At 46.0% G+C, this 21,728-nt stretch overlaps 2 protein-coding genes across 5 annotated transcripts in view; one reads left to right on the forward strand and one right to left on the reverse strand.

Moving 5' to 3' along the window:
* The window catches only part of LOC144174506 (uncharacterized), a 110,750-nt gene extending 108,507 nt beyond the window's left edge, over nt 1–2,243 (forward strand). For all 3 annotated transcript variants that reach the window (XM_077703240.1, XM_077703241.1, XM_077703242.1), the window contains exon 26: nt 77–2,243. In XM_077703240.1, coding sequence (XP_077559366.1) covers nt 77–157 — 81 coding nt within the window. In that variant the 3' untranslated portion in view covers nt 158–2,243. The remainder of the gene's footprint in view (nt 1–76) is intronic.
* Serinc (serine incorporator TMS1) lies at nt 1,933–21,629 on the reverse strand. 2 transcript variants are annotated; one of them, XM_077703243.1, is made up of 12 exons: nt 21,479–21,629; nt 20,212–20,376; nt 18,788–18,948; nt 17,048–17,130; nt 15,969–16,106; nt 8,437–8,513; nt 7,739–7,835; nt 7,166–7,252; nt 6,577–6,759; nt 4,825–4,851; nt 3,284–3,422; nt 1,933–2,676 (listed from the first exon to the last, which is right to left on the reverse strand). In XM_077703243.1, the coding sequence occupies exons 1-12, from the start codon at nt 21,512–21,514 to the stop codon at nt 2,538–2,540; spliced, it is 1,332 nt and encodes a 443-aa protein (XP_077559369.1). In that variant the 5' UTR covers nt 21,515–21,629; the 3' UTR covers nt 1,933–2,537. The 2 variants fall into 2 exon arrangements, with proteins under 2 accessions (XP_077559369.1, XP_077559370.1); XM_077703244.1 differs by lacking the exon at nt 4,825–4,851.
* Between the last annotated feature and the right edge of the window lie 99 nt (nt 21,630–21,728).

Raw genomic sequence — 21,728 nt, forward strand, 5'->3', positions numbered from 1 at the left:
TGCAGATGCTTGCAATAACAGCCTGCTCGCAAGTTTTTGTGCCTTCCTCAAAGTTTTTTTTCTGTTCTGCTTACAGCCCTGTGGCTTGCCGAAAAGCAAGGCTGGTGAGCTGTTCTGGGACTACAGCGTCACCTTCTATAGGCACTGCGAAAAGTGAGGAGACTACCCCCCACAAGCCGTTTCCGTTTCCGCCCGTTCAGCGGTTACTGCTCCCAGCGTGCGGGGGAAACCGAGAAGCATTGGCACCCAATCACCAAGGCTGTGTACTCGTGCCACTGGCTACCACGCTGGTCTGCTCGAAAACAACTTGTGCAGCCATCACATGGACAGCTACAGAAAGCCTCCAATCACAGGCCTGCCACAAGGTCCCCCCCCCCCATCATCCAGTGCACCCCACCCCTTGCCTGCGGTGCGGTTTTATAGTGTCAACCTTGAACATTGTCGTTGTAAATAACTCCAGCCACTGTGCTGCTGAATCATCCACACGCATTCCGTCCGGACTGCTGCAAGTGTGCGACATGCCGTACCACATTCCTGTGCATATTTATCCCGACGCAGCGGCAAGTACCGACGACCCGTGCACTGTGGGCGACTGTGTGTGCGAGTGTATTGCCGTAGGCAGCATTCTGGTGTACCTGGCTGCAAGGCTGCCTTATAAGGTGCGTGTGAACTACTGCCCTTTGGCCTTTTGAGGCGTCGGGTAGAAATGTTACTCCGTCCCAGTCTTGGTACAGATTTGCAAAAGCTAGCGCAAGCATTGGCTAATATAAAGGAAGGCAGCAGACACACCAAAAACAATACTGGTCTATGCATTTTGGGCTGCCCAAAATTGCTCCATACTTTTTTTTTACCTGTTTTAATTTGTACTGCTAAATCAGTCGTGCACTGCCTAGGAACTCCCCAGAACTATTCTGGACTGGCATATCGAGGAGACTCAATAATTTCTTGTGTGTCGTCCACTCGAGAGGAACAAGCAAGTGCACATTTGCTCGATGTTCCTCAGTGCACAGTTTTTATGCTTCATATTCTAACTTCATCAGCACTGTACAAAGTGAATGCCATGTGGGAGATGTTTTATTTTCTGCTTGCGAAGTGCTACTGAAATTATCTGCTAAAGGCCAGGTGCTGCCCTTACAATGAGAAGAGATTGTTGTTTGGATTAAATACTCATTCTTATGCTGAAAACTGCTCAAGTGCTACTGAGACGTCATTTTCTAATCCATCAGGAGTCAAGTGAGCTCTGGTAGCTGTGCAAGTTCAATGTTGTATGGCTCATTAGACAAGTAGGGATTGTGGTATCCTATGACAGGACAGTCCTATGACAGGACATCCTCTGACAGGACAGGGATTGCGGCAACATATGACAGGACAGTCATGCTTTCTCTTAGCTTAGAGCATTGTTGCTCCCAAAACGCAACATTTTTAGGCTTTCAACGCGAGTCAAGCTGTCTGCACAAACTGCTTGCGTACAGGAGGATTTGCAGCCAAGTACATCACAGAGACCTGTTGCAAGCGGCATATGGTTATGATCTCTCCGCGAGTTTGCTCCGCCGACTGCGTGGTCCAGCTTGGCGCTAGTATTCACCAGGCCTTCGTCGTGTGTGTGCCATTACGAGTCACAGAAGATGCACATTCCTTTTACTTTGTTCATTTTGTAGCATAGTGCAATACGGCGCGCTGCACGAGCGTTGCAGTGTGGTGATCATATCTCGTGTAAAGCCTGTCTGCTCAGTTTGTGGACTCTGGCAGCTTTGAATGGCGGTGTACAACTTTGGTGAAAAATAACAAAAAAAAAAAAAGTGTTTTTATGTCAGCAACACGCACATTTGCACTAGTTCAAATCATTCCAGAACTGTGCTCGGGCCACTCGTTTCTATTACTGCGGAGTTTGCAGCGCTAGACACTGTTAGGGATGCACCTTGGAGTCGCAAGCATGTTTCAACCAACTTTATTTGAACCGGCAAAGAAGAAAGGACTTGCTTCTTACATAGCTGGGGGAAAAGAGAACGGGCATCACATTGAAACAGGCTTTTTTTTATGTACATAGTTTCTAAGCTGTTTCCACTCTGTCTGCTGCATTTGCAGCAGACTCATCAGTGTTTGTCCTCGTGTTTTTTGAACGACAGTGCACACCCAGTGTGTTGTGACAGCAGCTGTTGGAAATAAAAACAAGCTGACAAAAATGTGTTCTTCCTCTGAAGGTTAAAAAAAAACAAGTGGATATTACACTTTATACACAACTATTCATGATAAATATATACACACTCACATATTCCAGCTGTCCATTGGACACACCGGGGAAGCTGTTCACATACAAATGAAGCAAAGGTAAAGAGAACCAAGAAAAGTGGCACGTATTTTTACACTCTGAGCACACAAGGACTACTCTACAGGCATATATGTAAACAGGCTGGTCAGTCTTAAATAAAGCAAACAACTACTCTACAAAACAGAACGGTAGGAATTCTTTGTTGCACGTGGCTGCCTTCACTCCTCCTGGGAACGTTGTAAGTGGTCACAGCTGCCAACTGTGCTGCTTAGCTGAAATCCCTGTCGGGCAGAGCAATTGGAGCCACAAGTGTCCACAGGTAGAGAGCAGAGCAGATCCACGACGACGACATCTTCACCCACATGGAGGCATTGTTCTCGATCAGGTTCTTCGGGTCGTCGCTGGGCCTGTGAAGTTGCAATTGCGGAGGGTCAGTGTTTGTTGCGAGAAGTTGCTCTCGCACTGGCTGGAGAACGCAAGGTTCCTGGCATTCAAACATGCATCATTTTACTGTAGACTTTGCTAATGGACAATAACTTCGGCTTAGTCGACTCTATGAGACAGGGTTCACCCTAAGCGTAAAAGAATTACTATGCTTTTCACTGGACAGCTTGCAGAGGCTGTTCCTGAGGTGAAACTGGCCTACAATTAGTTACCAGTACTTGGAAACACGCTAAACTGGGCAGACGGCATAAAAACATGTGGGGGAAGTCAATCCTCCAATTCAGCATTACTAACCCTGTTATTCTAAGTCTTTCCTCCACTCGAGCCTCCGGTGGAGGAGGTCCTTGAAATCGATTTCCCCATGCATAAGCATTGCGGAATCCTCCCCTCAGCCGAGTGGAGGAGGGACTCAGAATACGGCCATAAGGGTGCAAAGCTACAAAAATCAAACTAACCGACCACAACAATTGTGTTGTATTGTTGCTTTTTGTCTCCCTTTCGACTCTCCCCGAGACTGACAGGAAATGACTGCCAGGACCATTCCAGATAGAGCAGAGAGTGAGAACTTACTGGAACCAATTGGTCAGGGTCATCATGACGTAGAGTGAGGCCAGGGCGAACATGAAGTGGAAGAAGGACCAGCTGTAGGCCACCCCGTCGTCTTCATTGTCCCACACCTTGTTCTCTACATCACCGCCAGCACTGGCATCTGGGTTGCACGTAGGAATGACAGGCTACGCGTTACAAGTATATCCACACTCAAAGTTCGCTTTATACCGTGCCGCCACAAAAACTGCAGTTGCGATCGGTATTGTCGAAGCCAATCAGGGTTACCAACTGCTAATACCGACCACAATGAGAAAGGTTCAACATGTTCTAAGTCTAGGGTTTGCTTCAAGGCCATAAAAGCGGTCCCCTGTTCAGCCTTTTGCCACTCTGTTTGCCTTTGCGAAGTGACATTTAAAATTTAACGCATGAACAACTTGCCAATGACGATCGTTTCCTTGGTGATAAGTATGCATATATGATTATAATGACGGAATAGCGTTCTCATAGGTTTTATGGAACTTAATACTCCTCAGTCATTGGAGACATTCACAATGAAGACACAGGTTTGACCCCTCGCAGAATATTTGCTTTTGTAATTAAGCCTGGAAATTGCTGGAATTCGTCACTATTTTGGAAACAATTAAGTTAACAGTGCCTTTTTCTTGTCTGTAGCAATTAATGAATACAGACGCAGGTTATCTCCTAAGGGGCCATGAACTGATTGGACAAGGTCATCGTGATCTTTTCCCATGCCTGAAACATGCTCTTTTCAGAAAAAAAAAAAAAAAAAAAAGCATGGTCCTACCTCTACACAGATTGAGGCACAAAAGTGAGATGAAGAAAGGAAGGCAGACAGCACGAACTAATTTGATTCAACAGACAAATCCCACGACAAGCAACTCTGCTTCAATAAAATTCCTGCCACAATGAAGGTGTTACAATTCTTCGTCAGCTGCTTTAATTTAAGGCAACAGACAAAGTTGCCTTGTCAACAACTTTTTCTTGACAATTTCACTTCAACGAAATTTAAAAAAAAAAGGCGCTAGTTTTTTGTACATACATAACTAACTCAAAACGATATATTTGTAACATGATACATTTGCATCGCGACCACGTGCAAAATCAGTGTTGTAGTGCCATTGCTTTTTTTTCCCTTGCAAAACAGCTTATGCTACATCACACCACTGACACTGCTTAAAGGGTGACACTGACAGCTAAGATCAACTTGTAAAGGAGCACACTTGCTGGCAAGCCACAGCCAAGCCACAGCCATTGCCACATCAAGATAAAGCTGCACCTCCACAGCTAGGGATGTTTTCACAAGTTTGTGCAAGGGTAATTTTACTAGTAAGCACACTCTCTCAAGAGTGAAAAGTGAAGTTGCCTGCATCAAGAAGGTAATTTTTTGTACATTAGTGCACCTTCTTCTAGAATAAATTTCAGTCGCACGTGTAGCCCTCCCCTTTTTCGAAATGATTTTTCCACCCCACCAAACTTTTTCGTGTGCCCCGTGAGTTTTGCTGTAGCGGGACTTGACTGTAGTAAATAAATGTGGGCTTTACCTTCACTCCCAACAAGTGCAGAGGGCTCTGTTGGTGCGCAGGAGACAAAAAGAGAGAGAAAAGAAGACGAAGGTAAAGAACAGGCCATCAGGTGAGGTCGCATGCAGGCGATTTCTTTAAGCTGAGAAAAAGACTGCCAATCTAACTGCCTTCCTTGTCCTCTTTCACTCAAATGCACCTCTGCCAGGAATGCACGGCAGCCGCATAAACACCGACACATTTAGAGGCTTAGAGATAGCCCCACGTGCATAGTGATCTGGTTCGTTCTCTCCAGCTGGACAATTTCGGATCTCCCAACTCCTCTTGCACTCCCGTAACGGCAAGCATAAAAACACTACCGAGACTGCAGAGATGATAAACCATTGCTTCACTAAATATACGTCTCAAACTTAACTTGCAAACGGCTTTCAAATGTGCACAGCAATGAATCCCCTGAAAGCAACTGCAAAGCACGCTGCTATCCTGATTTTATCAGCTTCACTGCAAATGTGAATAGAGCTTCTGGCATTGTGTGTGAAGAAAGGTACAGGCCCAGGCATTTCAAGAAAATATGCACGCATTTTACTTTCTCTGTGCACTTTGCCCTACTATCACGTGTGGCAAAAGGCACGCAATGCAGTGGTGTGGTAAAGGCAGCTGCTCCAACTTGCTTTGCAAGGGCGGCTTGCAAGGCTGCCCACAAAGCGGGGCCACCCTCCTTTTCAACTGCTGTTTCAGTTCCACTAATGACACAAATTTACCAAGGTCAAATGTTTTTGACACCGGAAAATAAATTTGACATTGGTAAGCTGCTGCCAAAAATCACACAACCGAGGCAAAGAAAGCGTGCAACTACAGGTGGCTGGCCACAAGCGCAGAATCTCTTGCTCAGAATTCAGCATCCAGGCTTTGTGACTGAGAGCAGGTGAACTGGTAGAATTTATACACTTTCAGCAACACAATCTGAAATGAGGCTTGCTACACATCAATAAGTTTAAACATGACAGCTCTACAAAGTATGCAAGTTGAATAACCCACCATCTCACTTTACTTCTGACAATCTGACTTTGCATGTGGGAGGTTCACAGCCAGTGAAAGGTATGGCAATAAGCGTGGAGCTGCGTGCCAGAACTCCAGAACTGTAAAGACTGCATTTCGAGATGCAGAAGAGGCCGATTATCTCCCTCAAGGGGGCCATGAAGACAACATACAAGTTTGGTTCATTCAACAGGCTGCATTGGCCCAATAACAATGATGACAAATTTAATGCAAACTTTCAACAACTCAGCTAAATGTTAATAGGATGGATGAACCAGTGGGGACGGAACAGCCGCATTCTCGCTGGATCCTTATGATGCCACAGGGACTTGTTTGTGCAACGGGCAGCCACCAACCAAAACCACCGCCAAGGAACGTGGCTGTACAATTGTAGTGGTTCATCTAGTTCCATTCGATTGTACCACTTGAATGCTAACATGCTGTTTGCACATTGATAACTGTGTTTTTAGCATTCCCCCTACTATGTCACTGCTGCTATTGGCGCAAAATTAGAAAATCCTCTCCCACATTTTTCGGGGGGGGGGGGGGGGGGGGTTAGGTGGGTAAAAACCTACTTCCGGGGCTTGAACTATGTTGAGTGAGTTACCAAAAGCTGGTTCCTCCAAACTGAGCAAAGCTCTATTCTGTCTTCACATCTTCTTCAGTTCTGTGGTCAAGCATTGACTTTTAGTGCAAGAAGTGAGCCACTTTGAGAAAAAGGGAGAACAGACGTACTGTTTCCGGTGTCCTTGACGAGGATCTTCTCGGACATGGTGAGCTTTCCCACCTGGGAGTTGGAGGAGGTGCGGATGCTGGAGTAGAGCACGCACGCAAACCACACCACCAGGCCCACGATGCTCTGGCTGTCAAACTTGCTCCCCTCCTGGGTGAGCCCCAGCGAGGGCTTGCACTGCTTGTCTGCAGCAGCCATGGGGGGAGGAGAACGCAATGCGGCTCTGAGCTGAACACACTCGGAATTTGTAATGCCACATTACACGGTTACACCCTCAGGCACAGCCAACCTGGGAACCCACGTCATGCGGGCCACACAAGCACAACGCTTTATTCGCAACAGAATGTGCCTTTTCTACCATCACGGGTGACAAGAAACGGCTGAGGCAGCAGAGAAAATTACTGGGTAGGTCTCCAAAGCTAGAAATTAATGCGTAGCCACGCATTAAGAAGAGTTTGCTTTACATCGGAGTTATTTCGCTCAGGCCCGGACGAAACACAGCTGGCTGCAGTCTTGGTTGACGGGTACAACAATGTAAATGGGGCGCCACAAAATGAGGGGGTCCATGTGAGAGGCAGAGCAGCCACTCACTGGTGGAGTTGTTCATGGCCGACCAGGTGAGGTACATGATGTACAGGGAGACGGCAGAGGACTGCAGCAGGCCAGACGAGGGCTGGACTGCAGGGGACAAAGGGAGGAAACAAACAAGCTTTTACAAAGTCGGACTAGTGTTCTTTAGACCAGAAATTTCACTTTACGAATTGATACTAGCGACAAGAAGGTTCAGGTAAACGCAGTGTCTGTACAGACATCAAGTGACACTTCTTTGTGCATAACTTATATCCCAAGGATCGCAAAAACAATGCATCCTTTTCGTTCAATTAGTACCTTCAACTGTACGTTTTGAACAAAGATTGAAGCCGAAACTAAAGATGGCCGAGCCACATCACTGCTAAAGCTAGAGAACCCACGATGGCAACTGGTAGCATGTCCTGGCCTATTCATTTGGCACGACAACAGAGTATTTACGGCCCAGTTTACGATGTACAATTAACAACACCTTTGATTCATTTATGCATCAGCATACAATTGCATAAACAGAACACAGCATGTAGAGGCGCAATACAACTTCAGCTGCCATCGCACAGAAGACCTGCCACTTACCTTCCTGAACTTTCGGCAGGACTGAAACCACAGACAGAATGACACAGATGATCAAGTTGAAGCTGATGAAGAACTTCTGCAGTGCACAACCTTCTCCCTGCGAGATTAAGAAATTACAGATCACACACTCAGCAACGATGAAACAAGACAGCTCTATTTCAGCAAAAAACAGTGGTAAAGTAGTAGCATCACTGTACCACAACAACAACCGTGGTGGTACAGGGCTCATGTATTGATGAGAATATAGGTTTAAAGGCATTTATATCACGTCCTCAGTCCAATACTACTGCAAACATGTCACCATACAGAAACAGCCACAAATAAATGTACAAAGAAGCATCAACATCAATTAGCATCAGTAGGGGTTCTAACAGTAAAACCATGCTTTAGTCTAAGGAACAATGTGTGAGCTCTTCAAGCACAAGCAAAAGGTGAGCTAGGGAATAAAGCAACCATGTACAGTGTCAAACCCCATTTACCAGATATCCCTGCAGTAAACAATCATTTACGTTATAGTACTTGATAGAAAAACAAAAACTTTCTGAGCGCATCATTTATGCTGGGTTCTGAGCACCATCCTTTGAACCAGGATTCAGTGTTTCCGGCCATAACACACGTGGCTCGCCCCGTGTGCACACGGAAATTCCAAAGCACCCCGCCAGCATGCCGGCACGGCAGCCCAGTGGTGCCCCACTTGCCTGGGTGTAGAAAATGTAGAACAGGACCACGGCAGCAATGGCCAGGGCGTAGTGAAGGAGGGTGAAGCTGAGCAGAGCTGAAAATGAGGCGGGGCTTTTTCACTCAAAGTAAACTACCACCACTGGGAAAAAAAAGCCAGAGCTGTGAAGGGCCTGTGCACCAAGGGAGTGACACGGAAGATGGAAAGCAAGCTCCATAAGCAAGGCTAAGGTTGCGGCAGTACATAAGGAAGGATTAATTCTGTCCCCAAAGCGAGACTGTCAGGTGACAATTGCAAGCAACTTACAATTTTCCTGCCTCACCCTTAGATGCCCAACGTTGCTCAGGAGCAACAACTCAAACAATACTTTTTTTTCTCTCGCACTTCATGGTTTTTTCGACATTTAACACCATCTGTTGACAGACAAAGGTTCCCGGACCTTCAAAAATTAAAAAAAAGAGTACCTCCGTGTGCTAAAAAAGTCTTGTTTATGCGTACCAACTCGCATTGAGCCCAGGGGCTCAATGGGATAGCAACAAGTAAGTGAAATTGTGCAATTTCCTTGTTAGTACAAATGACAGCAATACAAACTTTACGTTATTGTCTTCACTTGAGCCATAAATCATGCTGATCAGGGTAGCTCTCTTGTTCCACTGATATATGGGCAGTCAGTGCCCAGTGTTTCCCAGTGCCCAAAGGGTCATTGTGTCCGTCCTAATGAGCCGAAATTTTTTTTGACTTCATATTCATGATGTCAGAAGTTCTTTTAGATCATAAAAGTGTTTTCACAATCTGAAGCAAAAAATTAAAGTTTTGGGCATCAAAGGGCTAAACAGCATTTTAACATATCGGAGTGCCAACGAAAAAAACAGCAAAAGGACATGAATCAAGGGTCAAACATATATTCCTTTCCTTTAGCTTCAAGTTACCGTTCAATTCATTCACTGCAGCAAAAATTGCAAGCTGAAAAAATTAAAGCCATTCCGCTCAATGTGACAGCTGTCGTAAGCGCAGAGCAGTGATTCGCCATAATGGGCTGTAGCGCCATTATCCCCTCACTGCTACCACCAAATGCAATTCAAATTTCCCGCCTTTGCAGTGATTGCGCGCCCCCTGCCTGAAACTGCGCCAGCGGGAGTTCTGTTTGTTTTAGTGTTTCCTTTTCCTCCCGCACATGCCGGCGTTGCATTGCCACTTTTTTTCACTTACTATCGTAAAAAACCAAACCAACGAGCGTTCCTAACTAAACGAAGGGAGGCACTTCTGGTTAATTACCGTATTTTCCGGTGTATAAGTCGCGGTTTTTTTCTGACATTTTCGTTGGTGCGTCTTACCCACCGGTGCGACTTATGTATTGAATAAATCCGGTTCGCGGCGGCCACGCCTGGCCAGCGCACGTTGAGACACAGCTCTATGGTCTAAATCAGGGGTCTCAAACACGCGGCCCGCGGGCCGCATGCGGCCCGCGGACGTTTCTATTGCGGCACGCGGCCCTCTCTTGAGGGTCTTGGTTCATTTATTTTTATTTTTTAAGCGAATGCGTGAGTGCGCGCCCTGCTTGTGTAGCCAAGGACGCAAGTGGCCAGAGACTGCTCGACAACGCGTGCATATCGTTTTTCACGGCTTCGCGTTACCAGTGCGGACATCCCTCTTTTCCGGAGGCCCCTCGATTCGGCCGCCGTTAAGTCGGGAGCACAATGGTCACAAGCAACTCCAACTTGTGGATCGAGCACTCTGCAGTGCGCACAGGGCTGGGCAAGCACAGGCCGCGGAGAAACTGCCCGCAGCGTTTTATGACCCTGCGAACGGGGCTTCACGTCACTAATGAGAAGACGGCGGTTTGTCCGGAGTTTTCCAAGCTTCCGCGAAAACGCGAAGGTTTCCGGGCGTTGTATGGTGTTTGAGAATATTTGCTTACCTGTTCGTCTTTGTGTCAAACGCTTTTACTGCGCTGCAGCTGTAGCGAAAAGGGCGCAGCCGCAAGTCGGACTCTAGGTTCTCGCATTGAAATGCACCCACGTGCGTTTAGGGGCGTGTCGCAGCGTTATTTGTGGCATGGGAGAGAGTGGCATCTCGCTGCTGAGGAAAAGACTGCACATTGCCCTTCGAAACTGTGCACTTCCAGACATCAAACGCCACATATCTGTTCGCGTGAGCTAAATTCAGACGCCAAGCCATGGAAGCGCCTATCCTCCGACTCGCAAGCTGTTGACAGCACTGTGGATGGTAGCGGCGCCCCAAGTCAATCATGATAGAGTGCACTATGTAATTGTGCTGTGCGCAATTGTGCTCCTATACGTGCCTGTCGCCTCCGTAAATGTAACAGGTGTCTTTCTGACTTTTTTTTTGACGATCTGCAAACAGCGAAGCTTTCTGCTGTGTAAGTCTAGCCAGCCACAATGTCGTTGTCCAAGCAGTCTGCAAAACGCAAAGTGGAAGACGAGAAGAGGTGCTTTCAGGAGCGATAAGAACTTTCTTATTTCTTCCCAGAATCAAGAGACAAGGTGTTGTGCTTAGTCTGCCATCAGGCTGTGGCTGTGCCAAAGGAGTACAATGTTCGACGCCATTTCATGTCTTGTCATGACGAGAAGTATGGTGCTCTAACGTTCGCACGCACACCGTGACTCAACTGAAGGCGGCGTTGGTGAAGCAGCAAAACCTGTTCAAAAAGGCGGCCAAAGCAAGCGACGAAACGGTAAGGGCAAGCTTCGTAATTTCTGAGATTATTGCCAAATCTTCCAAGCCCTTCACTGAAGGCCTGTTCGTGAAGCAGTGCCTGCTCGGAGTCACTGATGCTACCTGTCCCAGCATGAAAAAGACATTCGAGAAAATAAGCCTCTCTCCAAACAAAGTCGCCGAGAGAATTAACGAGATCAGTGGAGACATTGAAAAAGGATTAGTCAACCGATGCCACGAGTTTGAAGCATTCTCTATTGCAGTTGACGAAAGCACTGACATTACAGACAAGGCACAATGTACTATTTTTGTAAAGGGTGTAGACATAAACCTAAACGTCACTGAGGAACTCTTGGACTTAATCCCAATAAAAAAAATGACCACAAGGGCGGATATTCTTTCTGTTCGAAAGAGTGGTCGAACACGCGGGACTACCGTTGTAAAAGTTGGTTTGTTTGGCCACAGACGGTGCGAATTGAATGGTGGGATGCAACAGCGGGCTTGTTGGTCGATTGCGGACGAAACTCGCTGCACTCGGAATCACCAATCAATTTGCAGCAGTTCACTGCATTTTGCACCAAGAAGCACTGTGCGGCAAGTCTCTGCAAATGAAGAGCGTCATGGTAATCGTGCTCAGCGCAGTGAACTTCATCCGTTCAAGAGCTCTTAAAGGCCAACTGCACCCAAATTTTCGAGAACGTAAAAATAATGTCACCAAATAGTACATATAAAAAGGGTGCGAAATGCAAAATACTGCGCTTCAAACATCAACGCGCGCGACACAAACGTCTCGTGACATTGGCGTTTTCGGAACCGAAACTGAATAGAAAAGGCGGCCATTACCGGCGGCCGGACGTGACGTACGTGGCGGAACGGAAGCGGCCGCGCCAGGACCGGCGCCCGCTGAGACCCGCCTTCAAATGCGCTTGGTAGCGCCGCGTTTCGCTCTGTTATTTCCACCGAAGAACTTCCACTAACGTATGCCCATGATAATGGAGTTAGGCGCTATTCCGGCATCCCGTTGCTATCAGTCGAGATGAAGTAGACCACCCGACAGTAATTTTTTTACATCATATTAGCTGCCGGAGTAGCAGTTTTTGGCATTGCAAGTAAAAGAGCGGACCCTGATTTACAAAGCTACTTGCCCGTACGATTTCGAAAAGCAGCTTCCGTTATAGCCGACGCCTCGGCTATCACGTCGCTCTCTTTGAAGGGAACAAACCGCACGCGGGCGGCGATCAATCACTATTTCTACTATATATACATTACGTACAAACAGTTTCGTGAATATCGGCCCAGTGTTTTTCGCCGTGCTGCACAACGAGAATCGAATTATAAAAGTGGTCTGAAACTATAAGCTACTTACACAGCCAAATGATGCACTAAAACACGAAAACATTTCCTATCTACCGCTGTTTTCTACTTTAACCACAGAGACAGGTGCTGGTGAAAACATTTTACTTTCAAATAAACTAAATCTAACGCTTCACTTGGGAATTGAACAAAAATCTAGTCTATTATTTAGGAGAGGAGCAGTTTCGTTAGTTTTCGCACTTCGCAAAGACGACGGCCGATATTTGTGCGGATGTATTTGTTACTACCAGAAAGGCTGATATTAATTGGTTCACTTAGCGAGTGAGGCAAAAGTCGCACAATTGTTTATAGCCGCGTGCACAACTCTGTTTAGGTCGTCAAACTTTTGGAAAGGTCTAAAGGATGGAGGTGGCGTTGGGCCATCCCAAATATGGCCAATATCGGACGCGGAAGTGCAAGTGGTCAAGAACCTATAAAATATCCTTTGTTTTTCTGTGGTATAAATGTAATAGGAATGACAAATGTAAGGCAAGTGCTCGTTTCGAGCTTTTTTTTTTTTTGAGTAAAAATAATATTGTCAAGTCAAAAGAGTTTTTCTTACACCAAGACGTTCGCAAGCGCGTGAAAGTTTGAAGGCTTCTAATCTCTTTTTTTTTCATTGAAAAAAAAATGGCGGATATTACTGCCTATGCGTTTAGTTTAAACATGTGATGGCGACGGCGGTACAGCGCGTTGGTATAGCGGAGAAACCACGGGCGAACGCCTCCCTGCGCCCGACGGAGCGCCCTGCGAGTCGCCGGAGAAGCGCGATCTTCGCGGGACAGGTTCCCCAACCTCCGTCACAGGCCGCTCGGAACTTGTTTCGGCGACTCTCCGCCAGGTGCAAACGTCGTCTGCTCGGAGGTACTTTGAACGGCGGTACCTAGCGCTCTCTGTGATTACGAAGCTAGGGATTTCGCCATGGTGATTTTAAGAGCATAGACTACTTATTTCGACAAAGAAAAAATTTGAGTGCAGTTGGCCTTTAACCACCACCAATTTGTATCTCTTTTAGAAGCGGTTGGCAGCGAATATAGTGAAATTTTGTACCACACAGAGGTGCGATGGCTGAGTCGTGGGAGAGTGCTGAAACGATTTTTTGATCTCCGAGAGGAAATTGACGCCTTCATGAAGAGCAAGAACAGAGCCATTGTTGAGCAGTCAGACGAAGCGTGACTTCACTCCCTTGCGTTCCTCAGTGATATCACTGATCATCTGAGCTTCCTCAACATTTAACTTCAGGGAAAAAACAAACTGATCACGAAAATGCATGACGGCATTCAAGCCTTTTAATCCAAATTCCAGCTTCGGGAGAGACAGATGATAATTCAGAAGTTTGATCCTTTCCTAACCCTGAGATCGCTGGAGAACGTGAATAAACAATCCTGTGATAACTTCACTGACCTCCTCCATGATCTCCAAAGAGAATTCGAAGGACGCTTCCAAGACATCACCAGCCTCGCCGATAAATATTCCGGATTTTTTCGTTGCCGTGTTCGGTGCCGGTGGATGACGCAGCGCCCGAGTTACAGATAGAACTTCTTGAGCTGCAAGCTAACATTCCGTTGAAGCAGACATTTCAGGACGTGGTTGTTCCGGACTTCTACAAGGTTCTTGACGATGAAAGTTTCCCGGCGCTTCGCCAACAGTCTGCAAGGATCATGGGCATGTTCGGAAGCACCTACTTGTGCGAACACCTGTTTTCCTTGCTGAAGGTGAACAAGTCAGCTCTCCGGTCGAGGATGACTGATGATCACCTGCGATCGACCATGATGATCGTTTCCGCGCAAGATGTTCATGCGGAAATTTCTTCTCTAGTCGCAGCCAAGCGTTGCCAGGCATCAAGTCAGCATGTTTAGAACAATAACAGCTACATTGAGGTTCTCAAAAAATAAAGTTTTGTGACTTTCATAAATGAAACTGGCAATATTTTCTCGTCAATTACTATCAATAACGTTTATTATAGTAAGATACAGAGGCGCAGCTGCCCTGAAGCCTCTTTTTTTTTTTTTTTTTTTGAGGCACCCAATGCAGTCACCCCATGTTGAAGCATAATCGTGGAACAAATATTTGATATTTCATAATCGGCGTCCACATTTTAGTCATTCTGGAGATTGGTATCGATATGTGTCTCGAATCCTGACGCCCAGTTCCATTCAGGAATGGCAGCGTTATCTGACATTTTCTTAATCATCCCCTTCCCTCCCTTCGTTTTAACCTTCTTCGCTCTTCCGGCCCTTGCGGGAGTAAAATTCGTGACTGCGGCCCGCTCACTGATGTGAGTTTGAGACCCCTGGTCTAAATGAATACGAAGCCCACCGCTATGGCGTTTCTCATAGCCCATATGTCGCTTCAGAACGTTAAACCAGAGAATTTGCAACTTTTCTGGTCAAAAACAATCATAATGGCCTGCAACAACTGCACGTCACTTTCTGCTATGCGCAGTAACTACATTTCAGAATAAATTGAAAGTAACATCAAACTGGGTTGCAAAAACAACATGCAGCTTATAAATTATTACAAAGTTACTCTGAAGGAGGTAAACGTGCTGCTAATTTTTAAAATGACAGCTTGCTGATAAGTTTCGAATTTCGGGCTGCTTCCGTTCGCGTCACTTCTGTTCGCCATGACACCTTTATTGCGTGGATTTACAACAGCACGCAAGACCCGCGCGACGTTTGGAGAGGTGGCCAAGTGGGTCTCCAACTCTAGGGACTCCATTTCTACAAAAACAGTTGTAGCCGGGTTGATAAAGGCCAGAGCAACCCGGTCCGCGAGTGGTGACGATGTTGGCGAAGAAGACATCAGTGAGTCGCAGGGCGATAGCGATAAGCTGGCGGAATTCCCACTTGAAGTTGCTGAATTATTTGTTAGCGAGTCTGCGGAAGAAGGCTTCGATGGTTTTGTCTAAACACCGTCTAAGTACACGCCATCTGTGTGTATCAATAAACCATTTTTGAGAAGTTAGTTCTGGCTAGACTTTGGACGGTATATGCATGTCTAGCCCTCCTTACCGAGGGGTGCATTCACAGGCGGCGGCTGCAGCAACCATGTACTTTCGCCGCACTTTCTAACGATCTGATTCACTATGAGTTTACCTAATTAACAAGTGCGTCTTGTATACCGGTGCGTCTTATACACCGGTGCGACTTATATACGTTTTTTTCGGAAAAACTGTCATTTTGAGGGGGGTGCGACTTATACAAAGGTGCGACTTATAGACCGGAAAATATGGTAGATGTATTTTGCCTCAAATGTACCTGCAGTTTTCTTTGCGCTAAACAACGGGGAGACGTATGACAAGCGCCAGCGGTTCATGAGTTTTAAATGCTTATGACTATATAAACCGCTTGGCTTTCAAGGCCTCTGGGTTCCGCCGCGACGACAGCCACTACGACGGAACGCCGGCTCTACTTGGGTCCAGCGAGCGAGCTACGACGACAAGGCGAGACCCTAAAGTGCTCTGCACTTAAAAAAAAAAAGCAGGAAACAAACGAGGGCAACTGGCAGGGGCACCCTTACCACAGTACCAGCCCTTGGACTGGCTCTCCTCATACTTCTCAACCCAGTTGTTGGCCCAGCTGTGGGCAAAGTCGATGATGAGGATCAGCTGGATGACAATGAACAAGAAGCCGCCAATCATGCCAAAGTACATCCACACTGCAGAAGGGAGAAGAAAGAGAAGAAGCGCAAATAAGGAGCACTCGCACCAACCATGCACCCGACAGAAGACAATCGTTTTTATGTCATCAGGTGACCTGCCCCCTCAAAAGTACCAATTATTGCTCACTGCTTTCATGGTCGAAAACGCACGGCATTTTGAAATGACAATGCTTTCATAGGAGCACGTCGTGAACTGGTTGTAACACCCAGTTGTCCGAAACAAGGTCCATTGAAAGTGGCACACCTTTTGCAGGGCAAAATACCCAAAATTTTTCAGACAAGTCCACAGAATCACACAATGCCACACAGCAACATCTGTATTAACCATAAAACAGCCTATTTAGTTGCTGAACTAGTCAGACTAAAGAGAGGACTGTTGCAAGCACGAAAACTACATTTCGGTGCAAATGTCAGAGCTATCAAAACAAAACTGCTATTTTACGCAGTGAAGCTACATGTCGGCTACGAGGTGTGGCGTAGTGAAGAGGCACAGGTTAATCTCAACCAGCTGCGGACCTTAGTAATGCAAGTTGACATCTACACACATGCGTTGCCACAGCCCGGAGTCGAGCACATGGCTGTCTAAGCAGCATGACCTTTTAGCCACAAAACCACCACAGTGGACAAATCAACTACGCATGCACTTCCGCAAAACAATTATCAGCAAACTGCTGATATTAGAAGAGTGATATTAAAAGAGCAATCAATTTCAAAATATGCAAGAAAAGTGAGCCAACAAACATTGCGACAAAAATTTACAGTAAAACAGCCTTGAAACAGTTTTAGCAGGCTTTGTGGTGTCATTCACAAAGCTCAAAAAGATTTTAACGAAAACTGCTAACATAGCCTTCAAGCTTTCTTCAAGTAGGATAGTGGCCTCAAATATGCACCTAGACAGAACTAGAATTTTAGAAAAAGGAAGTGGCTGTGGTACATACCTTGACCAAATGACGCACCATCCGGTATGAAGAACGCACCCACCATAGCACCAATTAGCAACAGATACTTAATTGCCCAGAACCTACAAATATACAAAAGGCAGCCATAGATCAGGCTTTTTTCATTGCAAGCGAAACACAGGTCGAATGCAATGACATTCAAGATATAGATACATGAACCACAAATTAATACCACATGCCTGGCAGATAGGTCTCGAATGTTGACCTGGCTACAAGCAGAGCAACACCTGGAAAAGCTTGAATATCATTAGAGCCAAAAGTGAGCTTTAGAGCTTTAACAATTATGAGCTTAAAATAACTGCGTTATCATTCAATGGAAGTTCAGGAAGTGCCCCAGGCTGCTATTGGTTTGCACTGTGCACAGTGCTGTTCAAATGCTCATTCAAGCTAAGAGCAACAAAGTCTGTCGTGGATGCCAATCTGAGGACCCTCGCTACACAGGGCCAGAATTCATTTTAAGCATTTTCTACACTATCTACAGCCATAAATTAACCCAGCAAGAACAATGGTTTTCGTTAAAACAAAAAAACTTCATAGCCTTGCTGCAGTGAGAGAAAAAAAACTTGTCAATGCATTGTGATGATGCCCTTTCAAGGTAAACACCAAAACTGATCACCAAATGCGGTATTTCATTATTTTGATGCGTTCTTAAATTTCTTACTCCTTCACAGCGCAAATGCAGACAAATTCATGTGCATGTACTCACTGCAAAAATACTACGGTGCTAAAGTTGCAGTGTTGCATAACACTGCTGCAACAACAGCGTTGCAATCTCACAGTTGTAAATAGCAACTACGAGCTTTTAAACAAAGCGGGCTTGTTCACAAACACAAGGAGATTTACAGGGGCCACGCAGACAACACAAGTTTGGTTCAATCGAAATATTGCCTCATTAGAATCATACTGACGCCACTATTGAACGTACACTTCGCTCAAATAAGCTATACAATTAGGAAAAAAGGGAATGGCCATGCAACCCACTAGGTCATTTTCTGCAACAGAAGCTATGATGTCATACCAGCCAGCTGTGCGATTGGCTGAGGCCAGCAAAAGCAAATGCAAATTAGGCACGGCTCGTAAGCTTGCCGAGCGAGCTATTTGCACTTAAATGTAATGCATATTCATTTTTACAGCAGTCGTAAACAATGCAAGTGGCGAAAATACACGTAAGCATAGAAGTAGCGATGCACACTGGTGTTGGGACTGGGTGCACTATGCTTGTTTTAGCTGCACAGCAGTCTGCCGCTTTGGAGTTGTCTTACACGACACTGGCCGATTGGCATAAGCGACATTGCCTTACGTGACCTGTTTGTCGAGGATGTTTCACAAAACGATTACCTTCTACCATAGCAAAAACAAGCCAGCTGCAAATACGATCAAAAACAAAGCAATCGCGGCCAACGGTCCATGGATGAGTTTGGTAGCGCCATCTGGGAAGACTGACGACAAGCAAGGCTGCAGAGCCTAATGACACAGTGGAAGTCCGTTTTACTACGTGCACTTATGACTTCATGGCAGATGTCACAGAAACACACGATTTAGCGGGAGAATAAAAATTTTAACCCAAATTGATTAATTTCTCAGTGAAGACGGACAAGTGACGGGGGCACTATAAAACACGAAATCTTTCAAATAAAACAAAATTGTAGTTTGTCTGCATGGCCCCTTTAAAGAGAAGGAAGCAGAAAGAAAGGGGGGGGGGGGGGGGGTAACACGCACCCATTTTGTATGCCGCCTCTTGGATCCTTTGACGATTTCACGCCAATCATCATCATGGAGAAGGCAATGAAGAAAAGGGTCAGGGCAAACAGCAGCCTATACACGGCCAAATATCCAACAGCGTTCTTGCAGGCATCTGTACTCTCACAAAGTTGGGGGACCTGTGGAAGGGAAAATACAGCGCCTTGTTTGCAATATGAAGTGCACTCCATATTCAAGCACGGTGAAAGATGTCCTGATGCAACATGGAGCAATTAATCCTGGTTCCAGATGTCGTGGATTTATTGAACTCTTCCCTGCTAAGTTGCATTTCCACCAAATGAAAAAATTTCTAAAGACTTTCATTTTCTACAGCAAAATGACTGTAGGTACAGTCTTTGTCAAAATTTTGTGGGCCAAGCTGGAAACGCGCAGGCTGCAAAGAATTCAATGTACAAGCTTACGTCCCGAGCGAGGCTGAAACTTTCTATGTGGGAACGCTAGAGAAAACACCTTTCTTTCTTACTGCCTTAAAATATTTTCGTCACATTTAAAGGTAAAGCCAATTCTTCGAATTCTTTGTGGTCGAGAAGGCTTAGGATTGGCCCACAAAACTTTGACAAGGGGTGTACATACTGGCCCCACCAGTTCACTAAATAATGGCAGTAGCGAAAATTCAGGGTCGATTCCTTTTTCAAAGAAATTGTAATAACTACGATCACAGGTAATGGGTGCATTAATAATCTGCCTCTCGTTCAAATATAGTACACAGACAAGGAGAGCTCCCCAATGGAGCAGATGACACAGCATTGTACCACTTAGGGCGAGTGTGGCTGATCCTGCTGCTCAAGACAGGCAATGGCGCATCATTCTACTCTAATGTCCACACATCCAGCACTGCCTTTTTTCACCAGTGGGATCCTCTCTGGCTTTTACTTTGCCCAAACAAAAGAAAATGGGGAATCCAGCACTGTTTCTTACTAGCCGTGGTATCACGATAAAACCGCCCATGCTGTGCGTGCCTCAAATGATCACAACGATGATGACAATGCGTCCTTACACACCTGCAGGTAAATCTTCACATTAAATGCACCATGTTTCATGGATGATGACAATGCATCATGACCAGGGGCGTGATCCAGGTTTTTTCTGAGAGGGGGGTCAGCTTCTACCAGTGATGATGACGATGAGGAGGAGGAGAGGGGGGGGATCTTTTATTCACCGATATTTCGGAAAAGCGAAAATTCAAGAAATAGGAAAAATCATCAACTAGACTTTTTCTACAACCTGAGGGATCTTCATCTTAGGGGTATAAATTCAAAAATTAAGGGAGGGGTCAGGACATCCCCCCCCCCTCCCCTCTTCTCTGGATCCTCCAATGATCATGACACACTTATGGACAAATCTCCGGCATGCACGCATCACGTTGCGAGCGATAGGAGCACCTTTTCCAGCAGCTGCTCCACTTTGGGGCTGAGCATGATGCAGGCCACGACGGTGGTCATCAGCAGCATCAGGGCGTACATGATGCGGGTCGACGTGGAGTTGCGGCAGCTCGGGCATGCCGAGCAGCACAGGCTGCACGCGGCCGACCCACAGCAGCACGCCAGCTGTGCCGAAACAAGAGAAAAGAGCTCATCAGTCCCCATTCCTAAAGGGTAAAGTTTCAAACAACATCAGCGGACATATTTGCGCTGTGGACCAGCCCAACACTGGCATGCATTTGTCAGCCGGTTTTCTCATGCCACTCGTAATCCTCAGCCTTTATTTTCACTGAAGGCACTTCACCGAGAAAAGGGAAAGTTGCATGTTTGAGTAGCTATGAAAGCGTGGCAAGGAACTGCATTACAGTATCCTACAGCCAAGTCTATCAGCTCATCATTGCACCACCGTTATGACTAAGTGCCGTAACTATAACAATCACACTGACCGCAAATCTTGCTGGTATTTTGACGCGTTTAGTTCGAGCCCTGTTATTGTCGGGATAGTTAAGGTGATAACCTTCACTCGGCAAGGAATTAAATTTTCAACTGTCGGGCTGGTTTGGAAAACAAGTGGTGTCGGAGCAATGTTAGTTTTTTGTCCCGAAACAACTAGTTTCACAGAGTTAAATAAGGCTGTCACACATCGTAACGTCATAATTCAATAAGTTACACGGCTCATGTTTAGTTTCGGAACATGCCTGGACAACCGTGGGAGGAACGCTTGCCACACAGATTCTGATGGCCTCTTCGAAATGTCTATCAAAGCGATTTCTTCGCAACCGAACTGTTGAAATCCCTTAAATATCGCCAGTTCGCTGTTTTGCCAACGACTTCCTCAATGCCTTCATTACGCCTGTTTCTATGCAGCTCTCTTTTTACTAATTTGAGTTTCCGCCCGCTTTACTTTGCATGTTTGCTGCAACTATCGTCATTGCGCATGTACAAATCAGTTGATCTCATTATTACAACGACTAGCTATTTAGCGCAGATTAACGACGCTTGTCATGCAATTCCGCCGTAATCGAAAACAACCCAGCGCACAAATACGACGGCCTTGATCGTCAAATCAAGTACGCATCCGTTCGAAAACAATGGGGTATGGCTAAACCGTGGTAGTAAGTCGGTTGTTGTCAAGTGCATTGCAGTTGTACGGCCCATGCCTAACATGGCCCTACGACTGTCCATAAGTTTCGCTTATAGTGAGAGAAGTTAAAAGAAGCATACTCACCGAGCCGACAGAGCAAAGGCTGAGCAGGCCACCCATGACAGAAGGCGAATTTGTTTGATGAAATCGCCAAAGAATGAAGCAAACTCCGGTTCACACGATCGCAACAGCACTCGAATGCGTCAGCTGCGGTCTGCACAAACACAAGGTCACGTGGTAGATTACGTCAATAACGTTTCTTTACGACAAGTAAAGCTACACCCAACGCCTAAAGTAAAATGTATTATCCTGTAGAGGCAGTAATTTGTTCTAC

This window comes from Haemaphysalis longicornis, unplaced genomic scaffold (genome assembly GCF_048455015.1).
Source record: "Haemaphysalis longicornis isolate Haplotype H1 unplaced genomic scaffold, Haemaphysalis longicornis Haplotype H1 scaffold_3, whole genome shotgun sequence".
Lineage (NCBI taxonomy): Eukaryota > Metazoa > Arthropoda > Arachnida > Ixodida > Ixodidae > Haemaphysalis > Haemaphysalis longicornis.